Below are 25,344 nucleotides of genomic sequence, written 5' to 3'. Positions count from 1 at the left end.
TTCAATGTGCTGCCAAACCTCGAGCGCGCTATACATGTACGGCACAGTGTTTTGAGTCGTGTGAGAATCTGAGCTAAATGATCACTGACCAGCTTGGGTTTGAGCTGGTCCTCACTGTCTCCGTGGCCCAGTCGTCCGTAGCGACCCTTGCCCCAGGTGAAGAGCTCTCCACTGGCAGTGATGCAGGCGCTGTGTGCCCCTCCGGCTGCGATATCAACCACTTCCACTCCCCTTAGGGACTCAATTACACGAGGACGGTCACAAGGGCTAAAGTCAAGAGGAGGACAGTTACAATTAAAACACAACCCTGAACACCGTCTTAATCCTGAAGTCTTAAAGTTGATGTGTTAGACAGTGTTGTGAACTGAAGAATAAAAAGGTGCAACGTGTTATATTTGATTTAATCTCCACCTTCTGTTCCCGTGGCCCAGTTTTCCATCCTCAGCCTCTCCCCAGGAGTAGACTTCTCCTTCAGAGGACAGTGCCAGGCAGTGCTTCCCTCCAGAGTTTACAGCCACTTTCCTGATGAAGACGTGTTGGATGGACTCCAGTAGAGTGGGGGTGGACACAGACTCTGTGCCTCCAATACCCAATCGGCCCCCAGCTCCATATCCTGTTGCATACAGCTGAGGATCAAGACAACATAAATTAGTCTGACAATATATTACATTTTCCTGGAGGTCATCACATTGACTTTGCCGATCAATATTCTTGCTAGAATGTGTTACAGCTAAAAAAGGTGCAGTGTGCAGCCAACACAGGCTGTGTTAAATACTGTAGTGTCTGATAAAAGGTGGGAGTGGAGGCTCAAATTTGGACGGACCTTTCCATCGGCAGTGACTGCAAACAGAGTCTGCTCGCCGCCAATAAGCTGCACTGGCCGCAGTGTGGCGAGGGCTTCAGTGGGGGTGGGCACTTTGACCTTTGCCCCCTCAATGCCCCCCAGCTGACCTCTGTGGTTGTGGCCCCAGCCGTAGATGGTGCCACTCCCCCCAGCGGAGAGGGTCCAGTCGTCTGGTCGCCGGTTCATCCACTGCACAAGCTGCTCGTCGTGCTCGCGCTTGAACAAGTCATGACTCTCGTGAAGGCCGTTCATGCTCTCATGGTCGGCCATAAGCTCACGGATTTTCTTTGTAACCTTTAAAGGAACAGGAATAATGCAGGAAAATGGATTTAGAACATTATAAGGTCAAAGTGTGGCGAAGGAAAAGTGAAGGCTGGCACAGACAGCACAGCCTGGCACACTCACCTCATCCAGGAAGGGTCTTGGTAGAGAGGTTCTCTTATCTAGAGCCACAGCGACTCTGGAGGCGGTGCAGTATCGGCGGAACCAGGCCCACTTATGGGTCTCAGCACAGCAGGGTAAGGTATCGAGCTCAAGATCGCAGGCAAGAGCAACCAAGACCTGAATGAATTGTTAAAATTAGCTTGAGCGAAAACTGCATGTAATGATTTATAAAAAATTACAATATGCTCTCAACCTATGGTGCCACTGTGTTGTTAATAAAACAATTGTGAGCATACCTTGAAAAATGGACTATGAAGCAGCTGCTTCCCTCCCCTGACAATGGGGTCTTCATACTCATACTGCCTCTGCAGAGCCTCTGGTAGCCCTTTGACAAGAGCAGCAAGCGCACTGCCTGTGAAACTCTGAAAGAAAGTAGATTACCAATCAATTTAAAATATAGGCCTCACTTTCCTAAATAGGGGCTTATCTTGAAATATCCCTGCTTTTGCTCAGTTTTAGCATTGTCACAGTCCCCAAAGGATGACATAAAACAATAGAAAACTGCAGCTCTGCAGTAGATGGTGTAAGAAACATTAGCTGTTGCAGTGGAAAGCAAATGCATAACAAAAAGGTACAACTGTGGAATCAATCTAACAAATGTCAGACATCATGAAAATGAAAATAATAAACAGAATAACAATTGAAGGGACCGGCACAAACAATTAATTTGGCCAGAGTGATGCCATTGATCAGTTAGCTTACTCAAGTGCATGCCTCTCAGCTACACACAAATATCACAACAACAACAAATTAATGACGAGATATGAAATGAAAGCCGAAAAATCCATTATAAAAAACAAGGGGGCATCAAAATTGGATTGGGAGACACAACATTAATATAAGAAACAAAACAATATATTAGTAACAACAGCCATGTTACAATCAGCAATGTATTACTGCAATAGTTACCACATACTTTGGTAATACTTACAGGGCTAGATTTGCTAAAGGTTTGCGTGATTAAAAACGTGTGCAAACTTGATTTCACCAGCAAATTAACGTAAGCTGATCTACTAACAGTATGCACGGAGAATGACAAAAGTGCAAGATAGCACCCGTTGTTCATTTACTACTTTTGCCTTAATGCGGACGGTCTGTGATTGTTTCTTCTGGCTGGATGAAGCACAATCTGCTGGAATTTTCTTGTGTCTGAGTCATTCCAGCATACTGTATCTGTTTCTGCTGGGGTTTCCCCCAAGTAGTTTTCACGTGTGCTGTCCCAACTACTTGTGCAATCTTAGGCAGGATGAGAGAATGAAACAAACCATGGTTTACGCAGTGGCTGCTTTTTTCCCTCCCAACTCTCCATGGCGGAAACCATTAAAACATGCAAAACCCTCATTTAAATACTGCCGCCTCCCTTGTTTGCACCTGTTGTCACCTATGCAATAATTCTTAGTTGATCACCCAACAGGTACTACAATTACACGTGCAACATTTTAGAATGCTCATGCAATTTAATACTCTGTATTCAGGATGTTAATAAATCCGGTCCATATAATTATACACAATAAATATTTCAGTTAAATTGTTCAGCGAGTAGCCTTCATCTGTGCGATCACACTGTACTCACCATAGAGCGAGCCTCGCCTTCACTGTCACCCAGCAGCCTGTTTATGTTGATGGACTGACCGTACTCTGTGGTCAGGAGCTTTCGTAGTCTCTGCAGAGCCCACATCCTGTGTCCAGCAGCTGGACAAAATAAAATACTACATGAATATATATTTAAATTCCAACAGAAATTAATCAACTACACACAGATAATACACATAAAAAATTAAAAATCTGCTTTTATTTTGGTAATGCCTATACGTGGTGAATCAGGACAATCATACTGTACCTAGTGCACTAAGCTGGGCACAAGCAGCAAGGGAGGCAGCTAGGCGAGGCACAATGCCCCTGTTGGAGGCAAAGTTGAGCCTGAAGTCCAGCAAACAGGTGACCAAGTCCATGGAGGGGCAGGACAAGATACAGCGATCAGACAGCAAGTCTTTGGGCCCTGAGGAAAGACATGAAAAGGCTCAGTGTCACAAACTAAGGCAGTCTGTATGTGCCAGTGTAGTGGTGCAAACACAGCCTGTCAAATGGCCTAGGTGTGTGAGAGGTACAATATCTGTTTTATTTTGCCTATGTTTTTACTGGTCACTCATAGTTTAACATCTGGTGGCAGCATTTTGTTGTACGTGTTTGATGCGTCTCACCAGCGGCAGGCATGATGGGGTAGACGGTGAATCGCCAGCCCCAGCCGTTGACAGAGCCATCACTGGTGAATTTCCATTTGAGTTCATCTCCTGGGATCCTTAACTCACTGGACCAGTCAGACCACTCCCGACCTAAAACACACACACATTAATTTTTGATTCATTGGCGTACGATCGATGACTATTTAGGTTAATGGTCCTCTCATCACCTGATCTGACAGAGACAATCCTATTTGCTCCATCCATGATTGTTAACGGGTCGTGGCGTCTCTCAGTAGAACACTGTCGGTCAAACTCTATCCTTAGACCCTCAGCACCTACAAAAAAAGAAGTAAGAGATGCAAAGTCATGATGATCTGAAGTGTAAAATAAAGAATCCCTCCATTTTCCCTTTATACCTGGGATCTTCACAGTACCACTGGTAGAGGTGTCATCTGTGTACGGATGGCTGCTCTCCACAACAACTGGCTGGGAAGACAGACGGCCACTCTGGGAGTCTGTGGCAACGTCCTCTAGCTCGGTGACACACAACTCCAGCAGCATGTCAGCAACCTAAACAGCACAGAGGCCCAAAGTTGTCAAACGTTACCAGCTGACGTCCTGTAAATTACATAGAATCAAAAGCAGAATACAGTTAATCACCTGCGGATAAGCTGTACCCATGCCGGACAGCACAGCAGACAGCACCTCCTTGCCCTTCTCCCCAGAGCGACACGACACTGCCAGTTTGAGCAGGTCCACCATTACACGCGTGTCATCAGGCACAAGTAGACTTGTGAACTCGTCGAGGTACTGAGGCTCTGGACCAACCACTTTACTCTGGCTCTCTGAGTCCTGAAGATGAATAATAAAAACATGATAACAGCTAAGCTACGTACATGTGGCTGCGATTACTGGTTCCAACGAACACATGTGCTCAGTTAGATAGACAAACCTCTTTTGTCTTGGTCATGGTTTCAGCTATGATGCTGGCTGCTCCGGGGTCATCAGTGACGGGGATGAAAGGACGCGACGAGGCACCAGAGGCGGAAGGAGTCATAGCTGATGATGGGGTGATGGCTTCTTCAGATGAGGGAACCTGCTCACACACACAAAAACACTCATGTATGGGTCATGATTACACGCATAACATGTTTTTCCCGTTACACATTAACAAAGTATATTATAATAAGAAACTTAGCTCAGCTTATTCTAGTACTTTATTTAAAATATAATATTATTTTAAGTGTGATAATGAAGTTATTACAACCGGTACTGAATCTCAATAGCTGCAATATCAAATAATACATTCTTAAAGTCTTGTGCATTGTTTTACACACATTTGCGTGAAATTCAATAAGCGTGGGATACATAGAAACCTTGTGATCTTGTGTATTTAAGTTATGTAGGTTAAAACAATGGCAACAAAAGCCCTTTGTGGTGATGAATCCCCAAATTGTTTGTAGGGTTGACAGGGTTTAAATACACAAGTAGTAGCCACTCTGCACAAATTCATGTTCCTACTTTCCATTTAGTTGTCATAAATGTTCTTATGTTGAGAAAAGCTCAAGTTTTTGTAAAGATCACAATTATTATCCAACAAGACAAAAAAAAAAAAAAACCTGTTACTGTGTATGCAGCTGCCATTTTCTTATATAGTGCATAAGATATTGGTCGAGGGATTCGCAGGAAATGATTCAGGTATCAGCCTCACTGTTAACAGTTCACGCTCTTTGTAATGTATCAGAGCGCTAACAAGCTCCTACTTACGCAAACGGAGCATTCTAGTTCACTGCAGCTGCTTCACATTAAAAGCCTTCAACTGGTGAAACCGCAGGACATCCGCAATGTGTTTGTCACCAGAAATGCGTAAACGAAAATGGTTTTAAATTTACCATATTATTAAACCGGGTCTTATGTTACCAACAGTAACCACTGGTTACACAACTGAAATATTAAGGATTAAATCGTAATATTATCTAAATCGCAATATGGCAATATCCAAATCACAGGAGCTGACATTGTGGTGCTTCAGAGATACCCTGGCCTTCAAACCATATTCTCCAGATGTAAGAGAACGTGTTTGTTAGGTACAGACCCCCAGCTAAAATCACATCATATAGTTTATAGTTGAGTTTCAGGGAAAATTAAATACAAAAATGACCATTCCCATGCAAATTGGGAGATATCACAATATCTGTCAAAATAATTGCTTTGCCCTTGCCCTTTTGCTATATTGCTATATTGTTCAGCCCTTTTTAAAGACCCATAATGAAAATGGAGAAAGTTGTTGTAGAAAACTTAGTAAGCCCTGTGAGAGTTTCTGGTGTTTCCAAATTGCTGATGGTTGCATCTGTACACCTACAAAAAAAACTCATCGCATGATACAGTAAATCAGCAAAACACGCAGCAGAGGCAGCATGGGAACACCCTCACTGACATGTATAAAAGTATAAAATTGTGAATTTTTGTAAACAGGGTTGGACTTTCTAAATTTAAGTCATACTAAATATATTGAGTTCCTCACCTCTCCCTTCTTGTCTTGCCAGGGATTAGGGCTGACTCGTTCCTCTTCAGGCAGGACAGGAGGACCTTCTTCGTCACTCACGCTGGATGAGGACGAGGAGTCTGATGGGGGAACAGGTGAGCTGGAAGGACACTCTGCTGGCAGAATCATGCTGGCTGGCATCAGAGCACCGACCACTGCGTCCCTTGGGGAACACACAACACGTCCTGTCAACAGTAATACCGCCTAATGACAATAAACAGTGCCAGTCAGCAGATTATTTAGGGAGGTCACAGAGTTTTATCTCAGCCTGTTCACAATTCATGCCTCAGCAGGGCGTCGCTCATCTCTAGTTTGCAGGATTTTAACTGGTGATAAACAAACAAGATGGTAATCCTATCACGATTCTATGCATGGCTGTACTGGCTACAGATGTAGAGACAATTTAAAGATTTTTATGATCAAAGCTCAGATATGCGTGGCATCTAGCTACATTACAGACTTTTTTTATCCTGTATTCTCTGCCAAGGTTCCTCTGACTCTCCAACAACCAAAATGTAAGATGTGCTTTTGTCACATTAATGTCCCAAAGCACCTACATCATACACACAACAGTTTGTCTTTTGCTAAACATTTGGTTGACTCAGATATCTTTGTGTGTACAGGACATGTCATTTTTGCTTTTTATTTGAGGACTGAGAGTGTAGAGCAACAAGAAAAAGAAAAAAGGAGAAGGGGAATAATGTGGGAAAAAGTCCTTAGCCAGACAGGTCTGCATCCTACACGTGTTCTGACCCACCAGGAGAGGATTTTTAAAACTGTAGACAGCATACCTCGCATACATGATTTGGAGGGCCGACAGCACATGAGACAGAGCCTGCTGTTTGGCCAAGTTGCCATCCAGACTGAGGAGGATCTTTGCCAGCGAGGGTCGATTAGGCTTCACGTTGCTCTGCCCGCTCATCTTGTTGTTCACTGCTGAGGAGTCAATGTCTGACTGGACGCCTGCAGTGTACAGCACCAGAACAATAAGACACACTGATAGTGATGTAAAGCACCCTAAACCAACTCTGGCATTTATGAGCCAGTTGCTGCCACCTCTCAATAAGAAGAGTAACTACAACAAGCCTCTGGATATGCAGATGTTAAATGCCCATGTCCCCCAGTCTACAGATAAAAAAAAGCAATAGCTTCTGCAAGTCTGACAAACGTGCCACGTGCAGGCAATGAGTTTTACAAGGTCAGGCTTTTCTTTTATACAGCTGACTACATGTGGGCCCATATTCCATCCATCCATCCATCCATCCATCCATTGCCAACCGCTTATCCTGTGTACAGGGTCGCGTGGGGGCCCATATTTATCAAACTTAAAAGAATGACATTTAAGATTGCCAACTTCAAAGTGAACTGAGTGTAAAGAATAAATTACATATATGCTAAGGGAAACAACAGCCAGGGTTTACACAACATCTGCCAACCTGGTCATTCTTTTCTGTTAAGAGAAATCCTCATTATCTCCAGTAGTAATTAACATAACAACAATCTAATATATATGTAATATACACATATTGAAATAGGGATAAAATAATAAGCAATTGGCTGAGATGGAAGCAAAAAGAAATGCTGAGTGCAGACAATGCAGCTCTAAAGGTGCTGTTTGCACCCATGACACATGCATAAAAAATATAATGGTATAACATCCAGTCAAATGTTCAAATCAAAGGCAAATATGACTGACTAAAACAACTCTATTCTGAATTATACATATTGCCTCAGCTAAGATATTATTCATCACGACCAATGATATTTTGTACATTCATTTCAAAACATGTGCAAAAGGCATCTTTTTTCCCCTTCCCAAAATTGAACTTTTAGCTGTTTGAGAAATACTGGCCCTGGTCTGACGATGACGGAACAGCTCCCCCTTGTGGACAACAGTCTGCTAAACATATATAAATGCGAGAGTTTGTGAGAAACTTGTGAGCAGTTTCAAGAGCTGCTTCACAACTTAAAAAAAAAACAAAAAAAGACAATCATTACACCCACATCAGGATTGATAAAGACTGCAAGGAAAGGGAGGGTTACCTAAATAGGATGCTCCGAGGGAGTCCCTGGCGGTCTGAAATAGTACTGGCTCATGAACTGAGGGTGTCGTCACATCCACCGTAGTCCAGGCCACACTGTGGGAGGAGCCACAGGCCACTCGGGTGATCTTCTGTCCATCCAGGCCCTGCACCAGGGTGGGCTTCCTGTTAACTGTGGTGGTGCCATTTCCCTGCTGCCCATGGTCATTGTCACCCCACGCAAACACCTGGCAGAGAAACACAACACCGTGACTGGATTTCATTTTGGTTGGTGTTTGAAATTGGAAAATCAACTTCCTTTCCATACTTTTAAACATACTGCTGAAATGTGTAGGAACCTTTTGAATGGGCCCAAAAGGCACCGTGCCATGTACTCAATCATAACAACCTCTTAAAGTGGTCAAATATTGAGTAGCTGTCTCTCATCATAGGAAGTGATGTGCTAACATTATTAAATGTGTTCTGAGCGAAGGTATTATACAAGATGAAATAAGCTGTGTAACAGCAAAGGTCAGAGGTGCCAGGAAAAGTAAGAGTCAGAGTGGATCAATAAACTCCCGCTACAGGAGGAGAAAGTCACATCTGGAACAGAGCCATGGCAGTAAATGAGTGCCTGAACGTGCTCTGGTTTATAATGATGATGGAGGTCAGTACAAACCTGTCCTGTGTCTGTAACAGCCAAACAGTGCAGTGCTCCAACAGCAACATGGACAATCTTTTTGCCCCTCAGTCCCTCAACCATCTGGGGCTTCCGCACATGGACGTCGGTACCATGGCCCAATCGGAAATAGTCGCCTTTGCCCCTGTTTCAAAACAAGCTGTGAACACTCGCTGTATAAAATAAAATGACGCATGATCACATACAGGCATTGTATCCATCTTACCAGGTCCACACAACTCCAGATTTAGTAAGAGCCAAGGAGAACTGTGCTCCACATTCAATTTGGCAGACACCCTGTCCGTTGAGCCTCTCTATGTTCTGGGGGATGTTGCAGCCCTCACTGCCTCCACGACCCAGCTTTCCAAAGTCCCCATCACCCCAGGAGAACACCAACCCTGATAAACATAAAAACATACATTACAAACTACAAACTAAGCCAAAAGAAATCTTCTACGGAGTATGGGAAGTATTTTGCGGATTCTTAATTGTTAACAAGGACGGTTTTCTTTACATCCAAGGCTGACCAAAATGCACTAAATACAAACACTGAGATTAACACAAAACATGCGTCTCTAGTGCTACTAGTGGTCTAAATCTCCACAGGATACCTCTGAGTACATTAACAGAAATACCTTCATCAGTGAGGGCTAGAGTTTGAGCATCCCTGCTCCCACAAGCCACCTGGATAACGCGGTGTCCCAGAAGCACTTTTACCTAGATGATGAAGACACCGCAACCGGGGTGCATGGTCAGTTTATACCCTTCATAGTATACATAGATTCACAGCAACATCATAAACAAATCCAGTTCTACACATGGTACCGTGAGTTACTGGGGGTAAATGTTTATCTTTCTTTAGGGCAACCTGATGATGAAAAATGTCTTCTCATTGCTTTATATGCTTTATATGTCAAGTCTGCTTCCATTATTTTCCCCACTGCTGCTAACCTGAAGCCCTCCAGTCTCCCTGTAAAGTGAAGAAAGGGCTGAGGTAGAGATACAGACATACCAGTTTAGGCCTCAGCTGAGTGGTGTTGTCCCCATGTCCAAGGCGGCCATATTCCCCCAAACCCCAGCTGTACAGCTCCCCACTGGAGGTGATTGCCGCACTATGAGAGCTTCCACAGGCGATGTCGCGTATGCGTTTGGTCTTTAGTGCCTCAATCAAACGAGGCTTGTCACAGTTCCTAAGGTGAATAATAATACTTTAATTTTTTTCATTTAATCACTTCATTAGAAAGATGTCCACAACACTGTGCCGTCAGAAATACCTTCTGAATTAGGAATTCACATCCTGGACAATTATGACATGATATTATGTAAAGTAAAACAGCAATTCAATTATCAACAGCTAGACGGCCAACAAGACAGTGAAATTGATGTGCTGGAGTTGGAAAATGAACTTGTGAAGTCAGGATCTATGTCACCAATTTTGAGAAAAGGCATAGTAATGATATAACCGCATATTTCTCTCCAAGATTTGTGCAGTATCTGCGCAAGATAACATACATTCTGCTGAAGTGTCCCAGTTTGCCATCGTCTCCCTCTCCCCAGGAGAAGACCTTCCCGTCCACAGTCAGGGCCATGGCGTGGCGCCCCCCAGAATGCACAGCAACCTTCTTCACCACGTAGTTACTGAGTGCGGTGATCTGACGGGGGATGGGGATGGTCCCACTGGACAGGCCCAGGCCTAACCTGCCATTAGTGGCCTCTCCACATGCGTAAATCTTCCCCTCGACAGTCACTGGAACAGTAGCACAACGGTTACACACGCCATATGTGCATGTTATAAAAGAACGTCAACTCCAAAAACATTTATCGCTCACCTGCAAAGAGGCTTTTGGAGCCACCGGCCACTTGCACCACATTCAGTGCAGAGAGAGTTTCAGAGAAGGAGGGCACCTTGATCTGTGAAGGACAAACAAAAAGTGATTAGAGAATGGAGCAGCTTCTGAGCTCCTCCCACAGGCTCAGACCAAGGACGTGTCGTGTCCGCTCCCCTCTGCTCTACACTGCTGGTCATAGTGTTTGACACATCCACAAACACGCTTATCATACAGTTTGCACGCACTGTTACACAACACGACAGAGAAGGGGCCTGGGTGGCAGATCCGATACGTTGGGGTCACTTGAGGAAAGTACATTTACTCGTGTTTTGATTAAGTTTTGAGGATTTGTCTTCCCATTTTTCTCTACTTTATACTTCTACATTTTAAAATGGGAAATACACCAGCCATAGTTTGCAGGTGAAGCTTTTACATTCAAAACATTATCAGCTTTAACGGATACATGGTTATAGATTGAACTACCTGATAGCATAGTGAAAATTATCTCCATCTTGACCTGCTGTAACATCAAAATGTTCCTTACATGTTAAAGCAACAATGATAATAATCCAATGACTTAAAAAAGAACATAACGTTCTGAAAGACAACTTTTGATACTTACATTACATTTATTAATTCAATTAATTATTATTTAATACAGTACATTTTGTAATAATGTTTTTTTAATACTCTTAATTGTAATGGAGTACTTTAAGAGCACAGTATCGCCATTTTTACTTGAGTAAAGGATCTGAATACTTCTTCCATTACGGTAGCAGCAAATATAGTGACTGGCATCTGGTGAGAAAAACACTTCAACAACCAATTCATCTGTAAGGCAAGTGTTGAGTAAAGCTCAAACTACCTTTGTTTCCCCATAATGGAGATGAACTGTGGCATGTAAAACATGAAAAAATACACAAAAGTGTAAATACAACAAAAGCTGCACCTTAGAACCCTTGAGTCCTCCCAGCTGGTCCTTGTCATTCAGCCCCCAGACGAACACTTTGGTCCTGATGGTGGCTGTGGACTCCAATCCTGATGACTTCTTCCGAGCAAGGCTAAACGCCAAAACAAAAAACACCCAGTGAGATTCTGGATATGAACTCAATTGATTGTCATTTTAATTTTCTTGTCTTGATTGTTTCAAATGTTAAAAAAAACCAAAAAAAAAAAAAACAACACAGCACATAAACATAGCTGCACATTTAATTTACACTAACAGATCAAACACACTCTTTATGTAGCTTAATGGTCCTCAACCACGGTAATATTTCATTATGGCATTAAGCAATGCATCTGTGAGCATATACATATAAATCTATTCAGGTATATCAGAAGACACAGGCTCTACAGTCTCAATTTACTGGTTCACTTATCAAACTCCAAAAATGCAGAATGACATAACGACGAGCTGATTAGCCTGCATCAGTGGTAACCCCCTGCCACAGGTACGCTTGCCAAAGATGAGGAAAACATCTACAATCGCACCGCAAATATTCATTCAAGCGTTTGACAATCCAGCACTGAACAATGATCATTTCCACCCATACCTCCCAGTGGCAGTTTTGTCATCATCCTCTTCTTCATTGTCAGATGCCAGGAAAGGGACTGTGGCCAGGTCTTCATCCTCTGCTCTGATGCGCCCCACGATGCCAAGTCCATGAATCTTGCAGTCTATACCAGAGCTGCGGCACTGCTTGATTGCAATCTCAATGTATCTGTGATACTGGGGGTGGGAAGACATCATTTGCGTTATTACAAAGACAATTTTTAAAGCAATAAACATCGACTAGAAGTCTTAGCCTACCAACCTCAGTACAGTCACTAAGGAGAAGGACAGTGGTGTCTGTTGGATTTATGTTAATTGTCTTCAGCTCAATCAGGTTGTTCAAAGAGCTTCCACCTGCACATTAAGAAAAATACATTCCTTATGATGTTAAAAAACAATTAAACACTTCTTATCCTTTTTCAAGAATGTAAAAAACCCCATGTTGTTTATACTAGAGGAACAAAAGCAAACAGATTACAACGGCAGAATACAATTGTCTAATGGCAAAATTACATAGCATCTGTCCTAATAAAAGGGCAACAAAATACCCATGTTGGTTAATTTTTAAAAGAACAACATCATAAGTTTAACTCACCTGACACCACCACTAGTGAGGGCATGTAGCTGCTGTCCGCTGGGTCCACGATCATCTTCAGCCTGTGCACAAGAACGTCTGGGAAGAGCTCCAGTCGAATCCAGTGCTGCAGAGGAAACAATGACAGATCCTGTCAGGTGATGCATTACACTTCAATAAAGCTAAACTAAATAGACTGTCATCCAGCTTATTAGATTTTGCTATTTAATCTCCTACCTTTCCCTGCGAGCCGGAGGACTGCCAACACTGATCACTGCAGTCAATGAGGCGTGACGCCTGGTTTACGGAGGATGAGACATTGAGGCTCTTGACAGCACGCGACCAGTCATCAATCAGCATCCCGCGCTGGCTGCTGTGATGCTTCTTGAGCTGTTTTCCTGAGCGGCCGCAGATTGCCGAAGACTGGCCTGATTGTGGGGAAGATGAACGACAGGTTCACACACATGCAAACAGAAGCACAGCGGTTGGTATCTGGGTGAACGTGTGACTAACCTGGCTCGTTGATTCTGCCAAAGAAATGTCTGATTTTGTGTTTGCGGGTCTTGAAGCAGTTTTCACAGAAGTCAAAGTCATCACAGTTCCTGCATTTGAACCTGGCGCCGTTTATAGGGAACATCTGACAGCCATCACACCTGCAGATAACACAAGTTGCATCTGAACGACTTGGTGAGATACGCAGTTAACTGGGCAGACAGAAACCTTAAACGTACATACCTCACGCCAGGGTGAACACTGGGCACCAGTTCCATTTCAGACAACAAGCCAGTCCAGTGGGACTGCTGAGGGAAGTCTACTATCACATCCTTCCCATTGGCACTGAAAGCTAAAACAACCAGTTAGTCCATTAGCACAGAAAACAGTACATTCAGCTAACAGCATCTTTAATGAGGGGTGAAATGAGGTTTGTTAAAATTATAAATTGAACAAAAACCGAAGAAGGTATTCAATTTATAAGCTACAGAGAATGATTTACCTTTCACAACCCCAACACTCCTGTGAGTGACGGAGCCCCATTTGTACTTTGGCGTGGTGACTGTGGGCTTCACCCTCACTTTGTCACCAATCTTTATATGGGAAGGAGAACTTTGTGGTGGGAATCCTGGGTAGGGAGAAAAAGCAAATAATGACCCAAAACATGGCAGAGGGAGGGAAGAGAAAACATGCTGGCAAGGTTTACCCAGAACTACTCAGGTCACTAAAATCACATATGCTCACCAAGCAGCTCGATGTGGATGTAGCGGACCCAGTACGTTCCTCCTTTCTGCTGCCAATCACACTGCACATTTAAGTCATGAAGTCCATCTCTGTCCAACTTGATCACTTTGCCGACATCTCCGTCGTACACTTCCTCGTACGTTCTGCAGCACTTCACCATCATCCCCACCTGCAGAGTAGTCAGCGATCTATCAGACTTGTGTCACATTTCTTTGAGGGCTTTTTAGATAATCGTTTAAAAGGCCACTGCTCTTACCTGAATGTTCTCTCTCACATACACAGCATAATCATCGTTGCTTTGGAAATCTGATCTCTTCTTAAATGTCTGGCTTTCCGTCACCACTGCACCTGGAGGCTAATGTTACACACAGGCAATATTACATCTAAAGCTATTTATAATCAGGTCGTGAGGAGAATTTGACAGGCCGTGCATTATTGAGTGGCAGAAACAAAAGAGAAAGTAATGTACCACAGGGAATGTTGGCTCGGCCTCCTCCAGCTCCTCCAGCACCTCTTCATCCGAGTATTCATCTGACACAGTGTCGGCATCTGACAGCTCAGTCACATGAATGTCTGGATGGTCCAGCAGCCAGCCCACCAGAGCCTCAACACCTGAGGTACATGCTCAATTACTCTCCAGAAGTAGATCTCAAAACATTACATCACATAGTGACACTAATATAGCAGACACATTGCTGCAGTGACAGCTACAGACTTTTAACAAGAGTTAAGACTGACAAGAGGTTGGAAGTTTTACAAGCAAGCATTCTGATGTATTCACAAATTCAGGTTTGTATCTTCTGAAACGATACCTGGGACCCCAGATGCACTGCCTGTCGTTCCAGACAGCGACTTCAAGGCAAACTCGATGTTTTTCCGTGGGAATCCCATCTCCATAAGCTGGAGAACTATGGGTAAGGGAGGGACAGGGGAGGTCTTCTGCTTCTTCTGTTTGGGAGGTCGGACATGTTGTATGGTGACAGGTGTTGTGGCCTCACTGGAGCTGCTGTCCTCAAACAGTGGAGAGGATGGGTGGGCGGATTCCACAGCAAGGTACTGACACACAGCCAGAGCTGCAGCCTAAAAATATACACAGCAATACATAGATAATGCTGACATCAAACCGAATATACTAGCTCTAATGTATGCAATGTTACCACTGACAATTACTTAACACCGGGTTACTAAAGAAAAGTCTACAGACTCACCTCCATCTCTTGCCTGTCAAAAATGGCTTTGATAGGGGAGGGCTGGGTGGCAGCGGACAGCAGCTGCTGCAGGAGGATCAACGGAGGCAGGGGACCCTCAGGGGACAAGTCTCCCACATCAGGAGATGACACGACTGGATCCTCTGCAAACAAAAAAATAAGTTCTGTTTATAAAACAAAGTTTGTCTCTAAACTCTGATCAGCAACTTCATTTAGATCCACATAATCTCAAGGAATCCTCCAAAGTGTGCAAGGTAAGCAAACTGGTTCATCAGACACTGATAAGTTTGTCCTCCCACACAGTAGCTGCTGTATCAGAATAATTTGCACTAATTGTGCAAACTCATGACCAAATGTCCATACAGTGCACTCACTGGGAGCTGTGATGTTGCTCCAAAGCAGCAGAAAAGTTGCACATTGCACTTCATTAGGCCCAATAATTATGTTTATTGTAATGTATATGTTATTGGAATTAATCACCATTAACCACCATTTTCAATACAACTACAGCACTAAACAGCATTATTTTCCTCTAAAGACTGTCCTGATTAACTTTCCAGTTCCACTTTCAAACAGAACCCTTCACTGGGTGAGGTCTTACCACTGGGGTTGGGTCCTATGTCCACAACTGCCGGCTGGGAGAGGATCTGCCTGAGTTTGTCCTGATGAGAGAGCAGAGCCCGTGATGCCTTTAAAATATACAGCCTCAGCTGCTGGCACCGCAGCAAATGGATGTCCACCTGGTCAGCTGGAAACACAATAGGTTTGATTAAATCCACTGGACTAGACCTTAGGCTCTGAACATCAAATCAAAACATCCTCCACCCCTTAAAACCTTCTGTCATAGTCATTATTAAATGAGACAAGGTATCATTTATCATAAGAACATAGTTGTACATATTGCCAGGGCACAATACCAGACATTAGTCTAAATACAGTTAATGTTTTTCTTTAATTTATGTTTGAGTCATATGAAAGACCATCAAGCCTACAGCATCTGTGTTGTGTTTCCCCAGGAGCTTCTGTACCTGTAAGCCCTCGACTAAGCGACTTCTTCATGTGTTGTTTCTCCAGTTTGCTGCCAGCCAGGCTGACCAGCTGGGCCCAAACCGCCAGCATGGGCTCAGTGAAGGGCAGGTTCTGCACACTGAAGGATACTACAGGCATCTGAGCAAAATGACAACAACAACAGAAAGTCAGTGTTTTGTTGTCTAATAAACTTAAAACGTAAAAGTAAAGCTAATGTGCTAGTTGTACATGCACATACAAGAATAGAAACGATTCCATACCGGTTTGAGATGGCTGAGCAAGCAAACCCTGCAGGTCCTCATCTCGTGAAATTGGACGGTGATGCGTCCTTTTGGGGTGATTCGAGTGACTGTTCCCTCTCCATATTCCTCATGAATAACTTGGCCTCCTAGTCTGAGTCGCCCATCAATTCCTCCAATGACTGCCAGCACTGCCATCAGACTGCCCACTCTAGGACCCTCAGAATCAGGGAAATACTCCTCCAGGAAACACTAGAGAAACAGAGAAACTATAATTTTACAATCACCCTTTAACTGATTTTATCAATGAAGCAAGAATGAAAGCACTAGTGTGGATTAACGTTTCACTCACACACACACACACACACACACACACACTCTAAGTGAATCCATAATACTGCAATAATTCTTACTGCTTCAGATTGGCAGTCTGCCATAACATCTCCAATGGAGCTCAGCTGAGCGTTGATGTAATCGTTTATCATGCTGTTCCACTGGCCAAGAGAGTGCAGAGTGCGAAGGACAGTGACAATCTCCTCAGCCAGTGTGCTGCTGTGAGTGGCTGTAAGAGATGCCTGAGGGCGGGATTTCTTCCTTCGCAGGGAACCCTCTGTGCAGAGAAAGAAGGAATTTAAAAATACACAGAAAAAAAACCAAACACCAGATTTCCACTAAGACCCTGATTATTATTCTGATATTACCATACCTCGGAGAAGTGGCAGGTCTGAGGAGCAGGTGCTTAGCAGGCTTCCCAAGAAGTTAAACAACTTCTCCACCAGGAACTTCATGTCCTGAGAGCGCTCCGTCTTGTCCCACGAGGGCAAGACTGCCTGCAGGAGACGTAGTGCTAGGATCTGGAAACAGTGGAAGTGTAGTGTTATTTTTCAGCCTTCTTTCTTTGAACAGTTGGTCAAATGGTGTCTATTCTGAAAAATTTGCCTCCTTAAGGTCTCTTAACTGGATTTGGCTTTTTAGTACATCCAACACTGCTGAACTTTCAAATAACTTTCAAAAAAGCCTCCTATAACAATACACAAGTCCCATTCTGTGAGGTTCTTGCTCCTTTTATAAAAATTTCAACAAGCATTCAACAGTATCACAGAAAGCACATCTGACATTATTATCCCACCTGTCTCTGCAGAGTAATGGCATTGAAGGATTGGTGTCCCTCGACAATTCGGATGAGCAGGCTAATCCATGCAGAGGTGCTGAGCGTGCTGCACATCTGGGGCATGAGGGCGATGCTGCGTATGAAGCCCAGCGTACCCCAACTCCTGTGCTGCTCCCGAGAGACCAGTCTGTGGGAGTGACAGCCTGACAACAAAGATGGTTCAGTTTAGGATAAGACACTACCAAACAACATGATACAATGCTCTTTATCAGCATGACGGGTCATCTACCTGACTTGTCATTAGCTCCACTTTCCACAAGCATCCTCAGTAGCCCACAGAGGGTCCGTGTAGCGTCTGTTTGCAACACCTCTGCATAGATCCCAGCTGATAGAGACAGTGTCTTCAGCAGGTTGACTGTGCTGGTTAGCATCATCGCTGTTGGGTGGCTGCTCTTTTCCATCAGGTCACCTTCTGTAATGAAGACAGGAGATCGTAAATGTCATTATTCGAACCTCACATTTTGCTTCTAGTTATGGTAACTTGTCCTGAGGCAGTATTGTGAACTGACCTGTGTCATCTTCTGTGTCTGAGTCCTCCATGGGGGGCTGGGCAGCAGGTGGTGGCTCAGCCAGTTTCAGGTCATATTTGCCCTCTTTGCCCATCCTGTAGGAGTTGGTGCTGCTAGTATCCCACTGGACCCTGATCCAGCCATCCTCGCCCAACTCCCCAATGACCCGACCGAGACCTGGTGATGGACCGTCCTGGAAAGAGTACACACATGGTCAAATACTAAACACCAGGCTTTTCATTCCTGCTTTAGTTAGTAATAACAAAACAAACCTGAAAGTGACTGTAAAATGGATTCAGATACCTGATCTCCCCATTTCCAGTCGACTCCCCTCATAACCCTGGTGCCTATCTTCATCATGGCAGCCAGCTCAGGGCCGGAGGCAGGTAGGGGGGCGGGGGAAGCCTCCTTTCTGGACTCCTCCAGTACTGTGGCTGACCCTCCGAGGGCACATAAACTCAAGTCCTCCTCACTGCTGTCTGTGCTGGGCCCTGGAGATACAACAATAGAAGAGACATCAAACAACTTCATCCACCAATGCCCGCCTCTATTCTACATTACCTGTATGTATTTGACTGGACAGTACTCACCTATGAGCCGGAGTATACTCTGTGTGAGCGCCAAGATACCAGAATTTAGCAAGAGACTGAGGCTGTTGGACCCATGTTTCAGGGACAGCATGTGTACCATGGACAGAAGGAAGCGGGCCTGCGGAATGGTGCCAAGACTTGGTCCCGCTGGGTTCTCATTGGTGATGGTCTGCAATGGAACGGGCTGCACACCTGGTTACAAGAACAGGTGACAATACTGTTAGACTGTTTATAACGATATGTAATGATATTATACTAGTATCAGATTAGTTTTCGGAGACGAACCAGCCGTATAACCACGCTACTTACCGAGCTCTTTGAAGCGGGCGCTGGCCTCGAGGAGGATGTTACGAACATTATGGATGGCCCAGGAATACAACTTGCCAAAGGTCACCTCCAAAAGCATGCGGTTGAAGGGAGGGATCAGATCCACGTCCTTCAGGCAGTCAGACAGGGGCTCTCTGAAAAGGAGAGTTGAAATATTAGAAGGTTTAATACCAGATGCCATCAATACATCAATATTAGTGGTTTTTGCTTAGCTGTTGCACAAAATCACATGAACTGACTGCATGATGTCCACTGAATTATCATATTTTAATACAACAACTACGATAGGAAATTTCTTCATATATACATAAACTGTTACATAACTGACTTACCCAATGTTGGTCCCTTCTGGTATGACCCTTTGCCAGCCACAGAGCATTGCATACTGCACAGACGGCAGCAGGAAGCTTTTGGAGGCCAACTTCAGCATGGTGTCGATGCCCTCAAGTCTCACCTCAGCCCTCTCCAGCTACGATGAAACACAGTTAACATCAATGAAGCATTTTCACCACTTTAACAGATAAAGAGTAAATTATAAACATCCTGCTGTCCCTTTTTTTGCAGACTACTTGTGAAGTTAGTGATGATCTTGTTGTTTGCAGTCACCTGTTTGAGTAGACACTTTCTCATCTTCTCTACATCCAGGGGCTCCTCTTTTAGTGCAAACTCCACTATGGTGGCCATAAGGCTGGACTGAGAAAAGACACCCTGAACACTGTGTTTCAGCCACCGGTACTTCTGGACATTGGCCACAGTGTTTAGAAGCGGATGCCACTTGTCCTGCTGTAATGTAAGAAAACAAAACGGGAATGTCAAAATGTACAACCACTGTGTTGTTTGCATTTTGACTAGACATGCAGCAGTGTTAAGTGCAGTGCAAGAAAACTAATATACCAAAATATATACTTGGGCTAAACCCTTCACCTGTAGGAAACGAAATGGGATTCAATACCAGTCTGCATTCCCAGTGAGGCCTAATGTATGTTTATAATGTCAAAACCGGCCAACAAGCCATTGAGAAGATGATCATTTGAAGAATATAAAACAACCTCTGGGGAAATTATTTATCTTGGATAATATTTTTGTGAAATGTTCCAATAATCACACCCCATTAAACTACCTTGGTTGTCCTACTAGTGGGTGATTTCCTGTCAGCTGGTGTGGGGCTGATGTGGACATTAAGTTCTTCTTCATTGGTCCCTTCGTTCTCCAGCTTTGGCTCTTCTATGTCAGCAGACTCTGACTTCTTAGGCACTAAAAAATATAGATTACATTTAAATTAATAAATCGGTTGTATGTGAAGAAAATAAAACTCAATCACTGTGTAGTACGTTTTGAATAACCCACCTCTTTTTTTCCTGCGGTCCCTGATGAGTTTCTGGGTGATCCTCCTCCAGCGGGGCTGAGAGCTTAGCAGCTTCAGTTTGGACACTATAGACAGGTCGTTGCTCACAGCTGGACGCAGCTCATTAAAAAGGAAGCGCAGACGCTCTATGACAGGTGCGCACACCTCCTTGTAAGAGCGACCTTGTTCCTGATGAGTCTAAAATAAGTGGGACAAAGCAAACACACCATTAAAAGCCCCATTCTTCTCTGTTTCGCTTTTGTATCACAAATTACGTATAACAATCTCCACTGAGGAATTAAACCAAGTTCTTCTGTTTTGTTATCATGATGCCCATGATCTATTTTAGTACACAAGTTACGAGCAGTAATCATACCTTGATTAAAGAACACTTTGCTTGGTAGACCATGCGGCACACATCAATCACAGATTTAGGGAGTGACCTCTGTTTCCCCTGGTCCACACCCAAGGCACACTGACTGACAAGTGATAGAGCAATATGACCTGTGACAGGAAGAGATTTCAAGTGCAAATCATTTCAAATGTCAAGAGTTGCTTAGAAACGGCTGTGAAAGTGCAGAAAGGAAATATTTCAGTGCATCTCTGCACAGCTGATAACAATGACAAGCCCATTTCAATGGCAAAGTGAGACAAATTTAGCTCTTAATTCCTCCTAAAACAGCCTGTCTGAGACCAGTTGCTAGGTTACCGAGGTCTTGGTGTTTGAGCAGGCAGCAGAGCAGCAGGCGGCCAACTTCCTCCACAGGGTGTTCCGGTGGGAAGGTGATGGGTGTAATAAGATGGTACTGCTTACAGCAACGCTCTATTTGGCATAGAAAGTCCTATAATGTAAAAACAAAAAGCATGAAACCATGAGTACACCCTTCAGCTTCATGGCTACTGTGCAGCTATGTCGTTTGCTTTTGAGTCATTGTTGTCTTGCCTGTACCTTCACAGTGTGGTCCTGAGTGTTGTTGTCAGCTATGGCCTGCAGAAAAGGCTGTGCGTGGTCGCTGAGTGTTATTCTTCGGGAGTAGAGTTTGGCTTTGTCTGGAGTGGTTGTACCCAGGGAGCTGCAGTGGTCTTCATCCTTTTCTTCATTGTAGTTATAGTGGATCTGACTGGTCTGCAGGCCCCCAGAGAAAATGGAGGACTGGAGCCATTCTGTGCAGAGAGATAAACAATTGATGTTAAAATTGAAACCAATTAAAATGCAGAGTTTGAGAAAAACACATCTTTGTTTTTTTAAATGAGGTTGCTTTAAAAAAAAAAAAAAAAAAAAAAAATCAATGAACCCACTGGCACATTCAATCTCCATGGGGGACAGGGGGGTGCTCTTGGCCAGGTACGAGGCGTGCAGACCCAGCAGCAGCCCCAGGTTCCTCTCCGTGTCAATAAGCGGGGAGGAGAGACTGCTGAGGTCTGGCGTGGTGACTGTCTCCTGATTAGGCTGTAGATGATAGAACATAAAAATATCAAATGGCTAGAACCAGTTGTGAAAAATTTTGAAAATATGTTTTGGGATTTGGGATAGTTGGTACCTCCATATACTGGCCAACACAGAAGGCCTGCATTGACTCCCTGGTGTCCTCAAACTGCAGAGCAGCTTCCAAAGCAACCACTGGGTCTTCTCCTGCAAACTGGGCTGTAAAAAGAGAAGAGAAAAAATGCAATGATATTTGGCATTAGTCATGAGGATTAAAGATTAATCAAATGAAGAGCTTGGAAATAAAAATTAAGTTCAAATTTATTCTGACTGGCAAACCTTACCGAGGATACTGTTTCCTGTTAGTGACTGGGACTGAGCCTGGAAGTCCTTGATGTCATAGACCTTTCCGTCAATGACTGTCCAGAAGCCACCATCTTTGTTGTGGTTCTCCAGGTCAGCCTTGCGAATGAGGGAAACCTCCTCGTTGTTCTTTGAACTTTGCCCTGTGAAGAACGACCCTGCCACAGCAGAAAAAGAGCTAGTTACATTCTAAAACACAATGCAGTGAAGAGCACCTAATCTAATAAAAAGTTTCAATTATGGGTTTATAATTATTTCACATCACTAAGAGGGCAGCGACTGTGCAGTGGATACGACACATGCCTTTGGTATGAGAGACCCAGAGGCGTGCGACCTCTGACATATATAGCAATTTTTAGTCACTTTGGATAAAAACGTCAGCTAAATGAGTTATTGTAAATGTAACATTGTAAGAAACAATTGGTGTTATACCCATAATGCCTGGCCAGGCCAGATCCTCATTATCGTCCCTCTCATGTCCTGGGGCCAGGTGGTTGAAACGGTCGAGGTGCTCCAGGAGTCCAGCCAGGAGAGGGATAGAACCAGTCTCCTGCATTAGACCTGCATCAATGGTGAGGAGGAGGACGATGGACACCACTAACTCAGGCAGCAGCACTCCTATTGAAGAAGAAACAGCGAGGCATCCATAACTGTCCCACAAGTGCCTTAAAAAGGTATGCATGCAATTCAGGCTGCACATAAGTACTCCTGAGAGAGGGATTACCAGTTAGATCTCCTTCAATAACACGAGAGACTTCAGCAAAGTGGCGGCGACCGGTAGAGGCAATACTTGTTGCCACTGGGAGGATGTCTCCGATGTGAGTACACAGCAGGGCGATGTACTTCTTTAACAGGGAACCAACACCAAGAAGCTCAGGATCTGAAAAAACAACATAGAGATCTAATACTACCCATCTAGAGCTCATTTTCAAACTTGATAGCTATTTACTCTGGATGTCTGTATTACAACAGAAAAAAATTTGGATTGAAATACATGACTCACTGTATCCATTAACATTCTCTGTGCCGTTGACACCCAGGTACAGTTTGCTAACCAGCAGCCTCTGGAAGCGCAGCAGCAGATCCAGAGACGCAGAGCGTTCCTTGCTGACATGCTCTGCCTCTAAATAGTTTGAGATACGCCGAGCAACATCCTTCAGCCTTGCGATGGTCTGGGAGGCGATGTTCCTGCAGAAATTAAATGTGTTAATCTGCTAGCTGGCAACAAGAAGGTACTCTGTATAGAGGCGTAAGTGATGCATGAATCGGGCAAAGAGCGGTTACCTCAAAAGCTGCTGCACAAGCTGCACCAGAGGCAGGCTTTGCTTCCCCGCTGACTCGTAGATGCCGGTGTTGATGAGGTCTTTGTCCAGCATGGCGCGACAACGATGCATGGTGGAAGCATTTGCCTCCTGCTCGTCAATCTCCTTCTCTTTCTGAGCCTCCTTCTTGGCTTCAATGTCCTGTCATGAAAAAAATTACAAAGTGTTATTCTTTCTAGTGAGAGGCTTATTTCAGGAGTTTAGGGATGTGGATACAGGAAATTTTAAAGAGGTGGTATTATGCTCATTTTCAGGTTCAAAATCTTATTTAGGGGTTGTACCAGAACAGTCGAACAGTTTTCAAAAAACACCATATTTTTGTCATACTGCACATTGCTGCAGCTACTCTTTTTACCCTGTGTGTTGAACGCTTCGTTTTAGCTATGGAGTGATACATCTTGCCTCTACATGATCTTTGTTGGGAGTTGTACATGCGCAGTTTAAGGATTACTAGCCAATCAGAAGCAGAGAAGGGCGGGTCAGTGAGAAGCTGGTGAACATGACTTCGGTTCAGCTGTATATGTTCCCGTTACCAGCTTAGCAACATGGACTGGAGCAAGAGTTTCAGAGTGGTGAGTTATTAATCTGTAACAAATGTATCTTTCATCCATAAAGTTTTACCTGAGCTCTGTCTCTACATCACAGTAACAACTTTATGTCCATTGACTGCCTGGAGGGTAGCTAGTGTTTGGAAGGGAGAGGAGAGGTGTGTGCTGCAGCTCACTGTTTTTCCACCGGTGTTTTTGAGGGCGTGTCGGAGTAGCCGCTTGGCGAGCGTTACATGAGGCGCATTTAGCTTTCATCCCTTTGATGTCACAGGGATCAAAGGGAAGCAGCTGGACTATAAACAAGCGGTTTTAAAGCAGTTCAGAGCAGAGTTTTTTGTGGGAGATGGGAACTCCCTTTGGGCTGGACTTTGGGCTTTTTCACTTTGCAAACCTATTACATGCACAAAAAAGGTATATAACTCAATAAAGGAGAGGGAAAAAGCCAAAAAGCACAATACCACCTCTTTAACATTTTATATTTTGTATTAGTTGTAAGATTACAATAGTATAGAAGACAAGAAGACATCAAATTCAATATGTCTCAAAGTTAAGCCTGACTTTAGCAATACACATTTAATTTAATAATACATTTGCCCAATTGCCCAGAGATGGGTTTAGTAAGTGATAAGAAATTTAATAAAAATTCAACTTAAGCTGAATCTCAGTCAAAACAAATCTTTATCAACATGTTATTATACAACATGAAAAAGTACTGCTGCCATGAATAAATTATGTAAGAGAAGAGTGATGAGTCATGCATTTAACACACTAACCTGTATTTCAGCAGTGATGGCTGCATTCAGAGCAGATTCCAACCCTCCATCCGCCATTAAGCTGCTGACCAACAGGTCAATCATGAAGCGACGTCCAGGGCTCACACTCATCTCATTTCCAGATGCTGGAAAATAAAATTCAATTAAAACCTCAGTGTCCCTAGTCCCAACCATTTTTGCACTTCATGTCAAAATCAACAGTTGGACTATTAAGTACTGTTACTGTGTTTAATCAGTGTTAGCAAATGATTTGCACTCACCAGCATTAGGCAGAAGGGAGGATAATGCCCTTGCCCTTTCCTCGGCAGTGGGGAGCAGCACTGACCAGCCACTTTGGAGAACTGCTTGTGCAGCTGCTTGCACAGTATTGAGCACCCCAGCATTGCTAGCTAGTACTACTACAGTTTGTTTGAGGTTGTTAAGCAGCACACTGCCAAGCCCCAATCCAAGCTCCTCTGGATCCACCTGGTTACTGATGGCTGCATGGAGCTGAGGAGGGAGGTTTTAGGTATATTATTATCAGCAGTCCAATTAGTCTACTGTTGCAATGTTACAAATGATTAGGCACAATCATGTGTGGCAAACTA

The 25,344-nt window shown here is 43.9% G+C and overlaps 1 protein-coding gene across 4 annotated transcripts in view; it reads right to left on the bottom strand.

Annotated features, from left to right (window-relative positions):
- herc2 (HECT and RLD domain containing E3 ubiquitin protein ligase 2) overlaps positions 1-25,344 on the bottom strand; it is a 43,248-nt gene that overhangs the window by 7,249 nt on the left and 10,655 nt on the right. For 3 of the 4 annotated variants that reach the window (XM_038716628.1, XM_038716630.1, XM_038716629.1), the window contains 61 exons: positions 25,018-25,246; positions 24,758-24,882; positions 23,399-23,577; positions 23,118-23,302; positions 22,839-22,994; positions 22,547-22,732; positions 22,096-22,272; positions 21,867-21,970; positions 21,625-21,775; positions 21,275-21,489; positions 21,035-21,167; positions 20,702-20,829; positions 20,328-20,523; positions 20,101-20,234; positions 19,587-19,763; positions 19,313-19,449; positions 18,963-19,114; positions 18,654-18,845; positions 18,367-18,554; positions 18,064-18,256; positions 17,784-17,966; positions 17,513-17,697; positions 17,090-17,237; positions 16,797-16,993; positions 16,405-16,635; positions 16,144-16,282; positions 15,717-15,863; positions 15,116-15,258; positions 14,720-14,987; positions 14,377-14,519; positions 14,164-14,262; positions 13,908-14,076; positions 13,666-13,791; positions 13,407-13,515; positions 13,185-13,324; positions 12,909-13,099; positions 12,693-12,798; positions 12,360-12,451; positions 12,099-12,274; positions 11,495-11,606; positions 10,546-10,627; positions 10,229-10,463; positions 9,729-9,906; positions 9,352-9,433; positions 8,943-9,114; positions 8,717-8,861; positions 8,060-8,285; positions 6,808-6,979; positions 5,996-6,179; positions 4,424-4,567; positions 4,132-4,323; positions 3,888-4,041; positions 3,699-3,806; positions 3,490-3,621; positions 3,129-3,287; positions 2,862-2,980; positions 1,525-1,650; positions 1,250-1,405; positions 824-1,138; positions 412-626; positions 90-267 (listed from right to left, as the gene is read on the bottom strand). In XM_038716628.1, coding sequence (XP_038572556.1) covers positions 90-267; positions 412-626; positions 824-1,138; positions 1,250-1,405; positions 1,525-1,650; positions 2,862-2,980; positions 3,129-3,287; positions 3,490-3,621; positions 3,699-3,806; positions 3,888-4,041; positions 4,132-4,323; positions 4,424-4,567; positions 5,996-6,179; positions 6,808-6,979; positions 8,060-8,285; positions 8,717-8,861; positions 8,943-9,114; positions 9,352-9,433; positions 9,729-9,906; positions 10,229-10,463; positions 10,546-10,627; positions 11,495-11,606; positions 12,099-12,274; positions 12,360-12,451; positions 12,693-12,798; positions 12,909-13,099; positions 13,185-13,324; positions 13,407-13,515; positions 13,666-13,791; positions 13,908-14,076; positions 14,164-14,262; positions 14,377-14,519; positions 14,720-14,987; positions 15,116-15,258; positions 15,717-15,863; positions 16,144-16,282; positions 16,405-16,635; positions 16,797-16,993; positions 17,090-17,237; positions 17,513-17,697; positions 17,784-17,966; positions 18,064-18,256; positions 18,367-18,554; positions 18,654-18,845; positions 18,963-19,114; positions 19,313-19,449; positions 19,587-19,763; positions 20,101-20,234; positions 20,328-20,523; positions 20,702-20,829; positions 21,035-21,167; positions 21,275-21,489; positions 21,625-21,775; positions 21,867-21,970; positions 22,096-22,272; positions 22,547-22,732; positions 22,839-22,994; positions 23,118-23,302; positions 23,399-23,577; positions 24,758-24,882; positions 25,018-25,246 — 9,915 coding nt within the window. The remainder of the gene's footprint in view (positions 1-89; positions 268-411; positions 627-823; positions 1,139-1,249; positions 1,406-1,524; positions 1,651-2,861; positions 2,981-3,128; positions 3,288-3,489; positions 3,622-3,698; positions 3,807-3,887; positions 4,042-4,131; positions 4,324-4,423; positions 4,568-5,995; positions 6,180-6,807; positions 6,980-8,059; positions 8,286-8,716; positions 8,862-8,942; positions 9,115-9,351; positions 9,434-9,728; positions 9,907-10,228; positions 10,464-10,545; positions 10,628-11,494; positions 11,607-12,098; positions 12,275-12,359; positions 12,452-12,692; positions 12,799-12,908; positions 13,100-13,184; positions 13,325-13,406; positions 13,516-13,665; positions 13,792-13,907; positions 14,077-14,163; positions 14,263-14,376; positions 14,520-14,719; positions 14,988-15,115; positions 15,259-15,716; positions 15,864-16,143; positions 16,283-16,404; positions 16,636-16,796; positions 16,994-17,089; positions 17,238-17,512; positions 17,698-17,783; positions 17,967-18,063; positions 18,257-18,366; positions 18,555-18,653; positions 18,846-18,962; positions 19,115-19,312; positions 19,450-19,586; positions 19,764-20,100; positions 20,235-20,327; positions 20,524-20,701; positions 20,830-21,034; positions 21,168-21,274; positions 21,490-21,624; positions 21,776-21,866; positions 21,971-22,095; positions 22,273-22,546; positions 22,733-22,838; positions 22,995-23,117; positions 23,303-23,398; positions 23,578-24,757; positions 24,883-25,017; positions 25,247-25,344) is intronic. The other variant, XM_038716631.1, reaches the window with a different exon arrangement.

This window comes from Micropterus salmoides, unplaced genomic scaffold (assembly GCF_014851395.1).
Source record: "Micropterus salmoides isolate LMB-PRFRI ecotype aquatic unplaced genomic scaffold, ASM1485139v1 Ms_hic_scaffold_13, whole genome shotgun sequence".
NCBI lineage: Eukaryota > Metazoa > Chordata > Actinopteri > Centrarchiformes > Centrarchidae > Micropterus > Micropterus salmoides.
This window is presented reverse-complemented; position numbering and strand designations above follow the sequence as displayed.